Source organism: Epinephelus moara, chromosome 23 (assembly GCF_006386435.1).
Source record: "Epinephelus moara isolate mb chromosome 23, YSFRI_EMoa_1.0, whole genome shotgun sequence".
Lineage (NCBI taxonomy): Eukaryota > Metazoa > Chordata > Actinopteri > Perciformes > Serranidae > Epinephelus > Epinephelus moara.
The window spans coordinates 24,396,225-24,407,495 of NC_065528.1; the positions used below are offsets into that span (position 1 = coordinate 24,396,225).

General features: G+C 40.9%; 2 protein-coding genes across 2 annotated transcripts in view; one reads left to right on the forward strand and one right to left on the reverse strand.

Annotated features, from left to right (window-relative positions):
• Nucleotides 1-1,591, forward strand: part of ada2b (adenosine deaminase 2b) — a 9,285-nt gene extending 7,694 nt beyond the window's left edge. Inside the window, exon 10 of the mRNA XM_050035713.1 lies at nt 1,454-1,591. Coding sequence (XP_049891670.1) covers nt 1,454-1,574 — 121 coding nt within the window. The 3' untranslated portion in view covers nt 1,575-1,591. The remainder of the gene's footprint in view (nt 1-1,453) is intronic.
• A 36-nt stretch (nt 1,592-1,627) lies between these two features.
• LOC126384603 (probable polypeptide N-acetylgalactosaminyltransferase 8) overlaps nt 1,628-11,271 on the reverse strand; it is a 13,712-nt gene continuing 4,068 nt past the window's right edge. The window contains exons 3-11 of the mRNA XM_050035707.1: nt 10,257-10,423; nt 9,881-10,064; nt 8,919-9,116; nt 6,697-6,811; nt 5,913-6,098; nt 5,620-5,757; nt 3,342-3,437; nt 2,282-2,446; nt 1,628-2,194 (exon numbers count right to left, since the gene is read on the reverse strand). Coding sequence (XP_049891664.1) covers nt 2,060-2,194; nt 2,282-2,446; nt 3,342-3,437; nt 5,620-5,757; nt 5,913-6,098; nt 6,697-6,811; nt 8,919-9,116; nt 9,881-10,064; nt 10,257-10,423 — 1,384 coding nt within the window. The 3' untranslated portion in view covers nt 1,628-2,059. The remainder of the gene's footprint in view (nt 2,195-2,281; nt 2,447-3,341; nt 3,438-5,619; nt 5,758-5,912; nt 6,099-6,696; nt 6,812-8,918; nt 9,117-9,880; nt 10,065-10,256; nt 10,424-11,271) is intronic.

Genomic DNA, 11,271 nt, shown 5'->3' on the forward strand with positions numbered 1-11,271 from the left:
CCCCCCTTTGGCCAATTGATGTAATATTGCTTCATTAGCATCCTCCCATGACCCTCTACCACTGTGCCAAATTTCACATGGCTTGACCAAGTCAGTGAGGAGAAAAACGTGGAACAGACACACACAGACAGAGTTTTCGTCATTATATAGTAAGATAATCTCTTGTTCCACACCCCAGTCCAGTGGGTGGGGTATGCACATCCAACTGGTTTGCCAAGACGAAGAAAACAAAATGGATGCTTATTTTGAAGAGAAGTTGCGATAGGAGATCTACCTTCACCTACATTTATATAGTTTGTCTTTAAAAGAATACAAAGACAGTCAAATGACGTTGAAAACAACAAACACAGGAGCTCGTCTTGCTGTCTTGGGCTTGCTATTTTCTTTCCTAACGCACATGCTGCTTCTTCTTTTTAATTTTTAAGGAGGTTGGTAAACAACATTATGGCGCATTACCGTTACCAGCTGGATTGGACTATGGATCAGGAAATGTGCATGTGTGGAATTCCAGACCAGTGTGGCCTCTCAATTGTAGTTTAAATGGAACAGTGTGTGCGTCTTTGCTGCCAAAACAAGTCTGCAGCAGTTCGCAGACGTTCAGTGAGGAAAATGTGTCCGAGCCTTAACATTTCTTTTGTTTTGGTCTTTTGTGGGATTTGTTGACGATAACAAAAATCTAAAATATCACTGGACTTACCCTTTAAAGGTAAACTATGCAGGAATTGTTGGTAACGGTGTGTAAAGGGTATCGCCAGCAAAAGTGAAAGCCAACCCCAGATTCACCCCACTGCTATATTAGCGTTTTTTCTGCACTGTGTCCACGAGGGCAGAGTCTCTGCAGATAAATACACCAGCACACGCTTCTAGTGGGTCAAGTGATGATTGTAAGAGCTTTGTACGAGTTATTGTTTTGAAGGAAAATCCTGCATAGTGTACCTTTAATTTCACCGCAGTATAAAAACCTTCTTGCAGATACCTGAAACTTGCAAGACACTGAAACACAAACCTGGTGCAGAGCTGTGTCTCAGTTGAAATCTTCTCCTGGTAGTATCTCAGTGACATCTGGGGTTTTCGGACCTTCCTTCGGAGGCACGTTTCATCAAATTTGCAACATGCGAGCTGTAATTCGTGACATTGGATAATTTCTTCTCGACTTATTTTTAAAACGTCTTCATTTTAACACAATGAAGCCCTGTTAGACTCTCAAATCTCTGCAAAATGCAACAATCAATTGTGACATGTGTGAAAGCAGTGCTCTCAAAATGCTTTCATGAAACTGGTCCCTGAACAGTGACATCCAAAATCTAATTAACTTTACACAATGTCCATATTTGATAACAGAATGTCTAGATTAGAGCTGAAAACTTGGATATTTTTAGCCAGCAGCCTTTCCTATAATATCATTTCACAGTTAAATGAATTCCTTCTCATGAACAGTTTCTTCTGCCTGCAGGTACAGCTCCCTGCCAGCTCATCTGAAGGACACCTGTCGGATCATGTGGCAGAACAAATGGGACGCCTTCATTTTAAATCATTCATCACAACTGAACCACAACAGATCCTGTTTGACTTGAATGATTGTAATAAAAAGCGCTTAACTAAAGCAAACATTTACTAGTCTTTATTTAAACAGTTCAACTTAAATGTAGCTACTGTATCATTATTGATATTGTATTCAAAGCTGTCCACAACCGATCTGTTGTCGTCATAAAAAGGATTTTCACACAGAAAAACTGCACTAGTAAATGTTCATGAGGACATTTTCTATTCAAAACCAACCTAAAAAAAATCATTACTCAGGTGTAGTTCATATTTTGTGTCACACAAGTAAGTCATCAAGTAAAATTTGTCAAAACAATAAGAGGCAAAAACAGTAATTAAATAAAAAAATTTCACAACTTTGCTCGTGTACAGTCCGATTCTTGTGGATCCAAGTCATCTGGTGCAAAATGTAAACTCCAGAGACACACAGTTGTTCCAGATCTTTCTCAGAGGTGCAGTTTTTGTGCAACAATGGCTCATTAATTATGTTGCCTTCTGGGACTTGCCCACCAATCTGTTAGTGGTCTTTGATGAGATGTTGTATCTTCCAGCTCTGACCACTACACTGCCCAACAACCAGTTTGTAATAGCTGTCTTCACCCTGCGCAATTTCCAAGCACCTCTTTGTTTCTCTGTTCTGGATTGGTCCGTCCTGGAAAGAAAACACAACACACACAATGAGACACATTTCTTTTCCTCCAAACAGATCAGATTTATATTTCAGAAGTGTAATATGTACCTGTTTAAAATCCCACAGCATGTGGAACTTCTTCTGCCGGGCCGCTTTGCACTCGTACAGTCCAGGGTAGATAGTGCCGGAATCCACCAAGCAGCGGTTGCTGTTGTACTTGTGAGATTTGATTCCGCCGATGTAGAGTTGTCCGTCAGTGCGATAAAAACAGTGCTACACACAGAAGAACAATAAGTATGCACAAACAAATTAACAGTCAGTGTGCATGTGGTGAATCCATGAAATAGGCCAATAATAATCTAAAGAAACAATTGGTCGACTGAAATTCTACCTACTCTTTAACCAGTCGATTGATTGATGGAGGAAAAAAACATTATTATTATGATTATTATTTCTAGATTAACTAAATCAGCCACAGTGCACTGAGCACACTCTGCCTGGTAGCACTGTGTTTTCCACCATAGCATTTTTTTTCCTGTCACAGGGCTTGACATTTACACTTGTCAAGGGCAATTAAACTCCCTGTTCAGGCAAGTGGAATGCCTCAAGCGAAAAATAAGTTTGTCACGCACAACATAACTTTCCAAACGTTAAATATCTCTGTAATGCTGCATGTGAGAGAGAGAGACTTGCTATTATCAGCCCAGAAGCTAACGTTAGCTACCCTGCTTCTCCAACAAGGGCTGCGCTGTGATCGTATCCCTTTCAGAAGCTTTCTAATCCAGCCTTGAACTGCGGTGTCTGTATGGAGACTTCGTAAAATAAATCCATAGTGATAAATCTGACATTGAATGTCTTCTGTGATTATTTATCCAAAAATAAGAGTCAAAAAATGTTAAAATTGGTGCACTTGTCACTGTCACCAGCCATCTGATTACAGTGGAAAAGGGTCGGGACAAATACCACAAAGACCAGCCATCATAGAGGACATCTACAAGTGCTGAACAACTGCTGTTTTCAGATAGGATAAGAAACGCCTTGGTGGACACACAGCCTCATTAAAGTAACACCAACAAATGTCCGACTAGTGAGAATTTGGTCGGACGGAGCGCAGAGATCAACCAATCGACCAACCGACCAGAAGGTGACAGCCTGACCCTGAACGTACCTGAGGTGAGAAGGTGTGGCATCCATATATAATGGGTGTGTTTCCAGGCTGTGGGCCTTGGTCAATGCAGAGGTCTGGCTTCAGATCATTAATCAGCTGTTAACAGAAGCAGAAATAGAAAAGTAACCACTAAAAGCATCGATTAGAAATAGTAGCACAGCATAAATAACATAAACATCTAGTGATATATCTTCTGAGGGTTTAGCCCAGAATCCACTTCCCTTCTCTGTGTCAACAAATCCCGTGATCCTCAAACAGGTAGAAATAATTCATTAGACAGGGACTATTTTCAGCTGCAGATTAATACACATTTGGTGCTCTGGTCCAGACTCATATGACAATGACAATGCTTCAAATATGGACGTTGCTGCAAAGAAGCTGCTTATTTTAAAATGCCTCACACAAATCTTCAACCTGGCACCTCAGAACATCTGTACAATCAGCAGCTGTAACCCAAGATTACTGTCACCAACTCAATATCTGACCAAATGTCTCCCCTTCTGTTCCAGAGTTAGGCTTTTGAATAATGGCCAGAAAAGGATTTTTGCAGAACATCATGATGTCACAGCGAAGCTGACCTTTGACCTTTGACCTTTTGTATGTAAAAGTTTATCACTTCATCATTTTATCCTGTTAGACATTTGTGTGAAATGTTGTCATAATCAGCGTATGAATTCTTGAGTTATGGCCAAAAACATGCAAACATGCTTTTTTTTGGGTCACAGTGACCTTGACCTTTGACTACCAAATTCTAATCAGTTTATCATTAAGTCCAAGTGGAATTTCTGCCAAATTTGAGGAGATTCCCTGAAGGCCTTCTTGAAATATTTTGTTCATGAGAATAAGATGGACACAAGGTCACAGTGACCTTTGACTACCATATCCCATTCATGTCATCGTTGAGTCCAAGTGGATGTTTGTGCCATATTTGAGAAAATCTCCTCAGGGCACTCCTGAAGTGTTGTATTCAAGAGAATGAGATTAAGGCAAGGTCACAGTGACCTTGACCTGTAACCCCCAAATTGTAATCAGTTCATCGTTTTGTCCAAGTGGATGTCTGGCCATATTTGAGAAAATTTCCTCAGGGCATTCTTGAAATATTGTGCTCAAAAGAATGGAAGAAGGCAAGGTCACAGTGACATTTGACCACCAAATTCTAATCAGTTTATCGTTGAGTCCAAGTGGACGCTTGTACCAAATATGAGGAAATCTCCTCAGGGCAATCTTGAAATATTGTGTTCAAGAGAATGAGATGAAGGCAAGGTCACAGTGACATTTGACCACCAAATTCGAATTGGTTCATTGTTGAGTCCAAGTCGACATTTGTGCCAAATTTGAGGAAATTCTGTTAAGGCATCCTTATTGTGTTCATAAGAATGGGAGAGACAACCCAAAAAATACAACGCCCCTGGCCACAGCAATGTCAGTGCAAAGGCATAAAACTTATATTTATTTAACGCAAAATTATCTTTATTTTTCAGATTTTCTTGTATCTTTCTTTTCTTTTCTGTTTGTGAATTCTTGGATCATTTTTTAGGTCTTTAAAATCTATTCAAAATCAAACAACAAAAATAACAATCAAAAATCAATCTTGATCATAGCCAACAGACGTGTGCGACTGCTGACGATGGGTGATGAGTAGTGATGGTGTGATGAAGCCCCATGAACGTGTCGAATCTTTCAGGCCGATTGCGTCACCAAAAGGCCGATCACACGAAGCCCCGTTTAACAGCTCATGTAGGAGTACTGACATCTGCTGGTCATTTGATTTACAGCAGTCCTACTGTGATATTACATCCCATCCTCTGCACTTAACGATCTTCAGAATCACCTCGGAACACGCAGAACACTTCCTGTATTTCCCGACTCGAATCACACAACGAGGCAGTCACGTAATTCCAGATAAACGGGACCTTGTTTGTCTTTGGTCACGTGATATATTGAAAAACGTTACGGGCTTCGACACGGGCTTCATTTGGACACGCCCCCTTTACACACAACACAGGCCTCAGGACTGCAGTATCAGACGTAACATCACTAGTGATATATAGACATTGTTTGGTTCAGGAAGCCAAAAGGTCAGGAACCACCAGTTTACATGACAATCTTAAGCCAAATTCAACTGACTTACTGCTATTAGATAACCTTTGACTTGGGTGATTCAAAGAGAATCAATATGATGATTAAAAAATATTAAATTAAACCTCAATAAAGAATGACTGTGACACTTGCTAATTAAGACTTAAAATGTGGTCATATCTGATCCATATCTACTCACCGCTCCATAACCTTGCAGGTTTTGCAGAGGGTCCAGCATGGGGTAAACATTATCCAGATACCACTTAAAGGGTTTACAGTTCAGCCTCTCTCTCAGCTTCTTCCTCTCTGACACATCCCCAATGTCTATCCCATGATTCTGTGGGAGAAAAAAAACAGGATACAAAGGCCACAAAATTAAATTTAGATTGCACTATTCATTTTATTCTTCAGAACACTATTTTATGAACCCTTATCTTTTTAGATAAAACAAGCTGTAATGTATCTGATTGATCAGGTGTCATCATGCCTTACCTCTATGGGAACATTCCAAGCAATGTTGACATTGTATTTATATTCATCCAGCCACACCTCCGCCACCCTCAGTGCATTACGCTTCACCATTTCACTCAAATCTGGGAGGTAAGGCTTTCTGGCCCGTTCAATGTGGGCAATTTTCGAGCAAGGTATAACTTCTATGCTTCCTCCACACAGCCACACCTGCCAAAACACAAAGGTCAGATATTTAAAAAGACAGATTTTTCAGGGATTCAGCACACTATATGATTAAAGTGTATTTACCGTTAGCTTATTTCTCGCAGAAACCAACCTAAAAAGGAAACATACTGTACAGAGAACAACCTTTTGAGACAGGGAGTTCAAAGCAACATGCACACTGCACACTATAGCCAAACAAAACCATGTTGTGTCTTATGCCTGCAGGGATAGGTTAAGGATAAAGGGCAGGTAAACATCCTGGACAAAATCACCAGCAACGGTTCACAGACAGTAACAGTGTCATCATAGATCCTCTGACGACCATATATGACAGATTGTTCAAAGAAATCCATGCAAACACCAAGAGAACAAAGAGCTACACAAAAAAGATCAGGACCTAAAAAGCGTTTACAGTCCTGCTAGCATCTCTTTGTAAGGGGTCTTCTTTGAGCTAAATGCTATTCTCAGGCTCATTTTTCATTGAAGGCAGCAACCTAACCAACTAACTTATCTAGAGAACATAAGGAAAAATCAGTCCTACATGTGTGTGTTTTTCATACTTATGTAACAATGCATATGACAAGCGTCCTGATAATCTCACCCGGATGCCGAGCTCCACATTTTCACCACCGTAAATTTTCATTCCGCCATCAAGGCTTCCGATTTCTCCAAAGAACTTGCGATCAGCGACAAGAATCCCCATGATGGAGGGGCTCCTGAGGACAGAATATGTCACGTTAAGAAATTTGACATGTAAACACCAACCACACTTCATACATTACATTGTGTTACTTCCTTAAAGTCAGAAAAATATATGAATAATGTGTATATATATTTTCCTACATATAAATAGTTTTGTTTTCATTTGCTGAGATTTTTGAGATATCCATTAGAGTTTAGAAATACTGAGGTCATGAGTCAAAGCCAGAGTTTTGACAACAGTGGGTCAATGTGTACAGTGTCATCAGATACAGATAAAGTTAATTAGTTGTCTAGACAAAAAGGAAGGAGGTCAGGTCCTTCTGAAGCAGTGCTGTTTAACAATGTTCTTGATAGCACTGGATTGTGCAACGCACTGTGTCACATAATCAGACTGAGAGAGAGAGGAGTGGAAACTATCACCATGATGAACAGCATACAGTATCTGTCTGTAGGTTTTCTTGTAGATGAAGGCTTTGTGTCTTTATGCACATCATACTGTTATGTACGTCCATTCAGATGTTCTCCTACATGGGAAAAACAAACTGCCGTGCAGCTACAATACTTACCAGCGTGTATGGGACTTCATGGCAAAGAGCCTATCAATCTGTTGACACTGTACACATTGCCCCAGTGTTATAAAAACATATATCAGGTACTTTGTCGGCACTTCTACATTATGCAAATCATATGTCTACAATACAGTCGGGTTATTATTATCCAGGCTTTCACTTCCTATTAGAAGCAGCTGAATTTATACAGGGTCACTGTTGGTCTAATAGTCAGGTGGGGTCCCCATGCCCAAGATTATTCTGTGTAAACATTTCTGGAAGAAGTGTTGCTGATGATCTTTTTCAAATGTCGGTAGGTAGGTAGATAGATGGATAGATGGATAGATGGATGGGTAGATGGGTAGGTAGATGGGTAGGTAGGTAGGTAGATGGGTGGGTAGGTAGGTAGGTAGGTAGGTAGGTAGGTAGATGGGTAGGTATTAGGTAGATGGGTAGGTATTAGGTAGGTAGGTAGGTATTAGGTAGATGGGTAGGTATTAGGTAGGTAGGTAGGTAGGTATTAGGTAGATGGGTGGGTAGGTAGGTAGGTAGGTAGGTAGGTAGGTAGGTATGTAGATGGGTGGGTAGATGGGTAGGTATTAGGTAGATGGGTAGGTAGGATGGTAGGTAGGTAGGTAGATGGGTGGGTAGATAGATAGGTAGACAGGTAGATAGGTAGACAGATAAGTAGGTAGATGGGTAGATAAATAGGTAGGTAGGTAGGTAGACAGATAGGTAGGTAGATGGGTAGGTAGATGGGTAGACAGAAAGGTAGGTAGATGGGTAGACAGATAGGTAGGTAGATGGGTAGACAGATAGGTAGGTAGGTAGGTAGGTAGGTAGATGGGTAGATAGATAGGTAGATGGGTAGACAGATAGGTAGGTAGATGGGTAGACAGATAGGTAGGTAGATAGGTAGGTAGGTAGATGGGTAGGTAGATGGGTAGACAGATAGGTAGGTAGATAGGTAGGTAGGTAGGTAGGTAGATGGGTAGACAGATAGGTAGATAGATAGGTAGGTAGGTAGGTAGGTAGATGGGTAGGTAGATGGGTAGACAGATAGGTAGGTAGGTAGGTAGGTAGGTAGGTAGGTGGGTAGACAGATAGGTAGGTAGATGGGTAGACAGATGGGTAGACAGATAGGTAGGTAGATATAGTTTGTGTTACCTCTGTGGATAATTTAGCTAACTGTAAAACCTGGACGTCCTGAAGTTATCAGAGAATAAAGGTGTGTACAGATTAACAGACAGGTTAGCAGTCTGTTTCTGACATGCCAAACAGCATAGAAAAACACTGATTTTTAACATGAAACTGCTTTATTAAGTGTATTTACTGGTGTAAATTATCTGGTCCATTTATTTTGGAGAGGAAGAGACCTCTGTGGATAATTCAGCTCATAGTAAAAACCTCCTGAACAATGAAGGAATTTTAAGCAGAAGTTTCAGCTGGTTGCAATCTGCGGTCCTCATCGCTATGTGCTAATAAATCCCTCTAAATCTTACACACTGTTCCTCTAAGTGTGAAAGTAAAAGTGTTGTTGTGTGATTTGGGTGAACTGAGTCTTAATACATACTTTCCAGGTTTGGAGTCGTCCTTTAACGCGTACCACTCAGGTCTGAAGGACTCGTACATGCACCACAGAGCCCAGTCGAAGGCATCTGCAGCAGGTATGTAGGGTGTCAATGTCAAGTCATCAAAACCGACTTTGTCAAATACTGGTGTCAATATCACGGTGCGATCCTCCTTAATCCGAGCTAACAGCGGCTCTGCCCTGGACAGACAATGACAGTTTCACTTAAGCTGCATTAGACAAGGCAGAAACAAAAGGTGATGACAGGTTTACTTTCCAGACTATTTGTGAGTTGTGATGTTAAAAATGTCATACAATACATACAATATCATACAACATCGACTGGTGAAAGCAGCAACAATCAATGTCTCCTCCACACGCACTTCTTTGCTATTGAATGAGGCTGCAACTTTGTCGGTCAAAGTTCACCAAAGTTGAACTCCATACGATGCTTGGCCACCTGAAGCAATGTTTTATTCGCCCCTCTGTTCACATTGGATGGAACTGAATGAGAGGCAAATATTTGCCAGTGTTATTTTGGCTTGTGTGTGACCATACCCTGACACTGCTGTCTTTTTCGGTGACAATTACCCGTTCATCTTCCCAGGCCAGGCAACGCCTAAACTAACATAGTTCTCATGCCAAAACAGTGCAACACATAAGTTTTGACAGTGTGAAAGCCTGTCACACACCAGAAGCGTTAGGGTTGGTGACCCTGACCATCATGTGAATGGAAGCTTTCAGTGAGAATGATTTTGTGGCATGATCTTGTCACGCAAACTGTTAACTCTATCAGATACACCACATGTGACTTCACCACAAAAGGATCAAATGGCATGTATTGTTTGACTGGAGAAGTTTCATTAGGCTTCTGCTTGGTACTGGGTGATTTGGTCTAGTGATACTCAGCCGTAACTGTTGCACAGCAAGGAAATAAGGTGACAACTCAGATTATTTTAACCAACCATTGTACGTGGACTTCTATGTGAGCGTCCAAGATGGCCACCACGTCCCCCACAGCAGCCCTCCATCCCGACAGTCTGGCCTGGGTGAGGCCGAGTTGCTCAGAGTGCCTGACTTTCTTCACCAGGCCTGAACGCTCCTCATGGATGGAGTTGATGTATTCATCCAGTTTGTCCGTTAAATCCTCTGCAGAAAGTAAAAATAAGACCTCTTTTCAAGATACAGTCACACACTGACTTTAATTGACGTCTGTACAATAAACAAATTCATACATACAACTAAGAGAGTAAATATCTGGTGTAATGTGACTGAACTGACCCTTTATAATTTTGAGTAATCTCATAAATAACAGTATTTTGTCATAGCAGGTGGACCTACCATTACTGCTGTGGTCATCCACCAGTATGATTTCTTTCAGTAGCCGAGCTGGTGTCTTGTCTATGATGCTGCGGATGGCCCTCTTGATCACAGACAGAGCTTCATCCAGGTAGATTAAGATGACACTGATGGAGGGCAGGTCCTCAGGGTACTTTTTCTCAGCACACCTGTGAGGGGAAGAGAAAAAGTGGTAGATTTTTTTTTCCCCAGACATATTTTTATTGATATTTTTGCAAAGCAGGGAAGACAAAAAAGCAAAATAAAAAGTGATAATACTAACACTATACAAATTACTGACATCTAAACCCGGCAAGACAAGACAAACAAACAAGTTTGACCGATTGCATGAAACTGGGTGAACATAATCTAGGGACCAATATCTAAAGTTCCCTCTTGGCAAAAGTTGGAAAATCTTGGAAATTGCAGATTAAATAGTCAACTGAACCCATTAAGAAGAGCAATGTATTCAGACAGTTTTTGTGAAATTGATTGAGTGATTGAGTACGATTGCTTTATTGAAAGTACAGTAGTACCATTTCCAATAGTGGGATAGTTAGTGGGCTAAAACTGTACATTAGTAGTTAAGGTAGCACGTTGAAAGGCAGATAGTTGAAGTGTTTATATGTTGTATTGGCTTAAAAGTGGGGCGCACTGGTAGTTCACATGGGAAAGGTGCAGCTAGCCCTTGTTGCAGCAGCATACCATACCATAATTTAGTCGAACCAAAAATTAGAAAAAAAACAACAACATTGGTCCACAGGGGGAGCCACAGCAACCGGTTGCATTTTAGCCATTTTTAAGCATTTTACTGTTGTTATAGCGCCACCTAGTTGCCAATTAGAGTTAAATTTCTCCAGTCACCTTGAGGTGTCCTGTTCTACATATCTACCACGTTTAGTAAAATTCGATATGACGGTTAGACCTAGATAAGAAATTAGCTCTCTAGCGCCCCCATTTTGTTTGATGGGGTCAATAATGGAGGGGTCCCCTCAGATTATGTGTGGTCATATGCCTA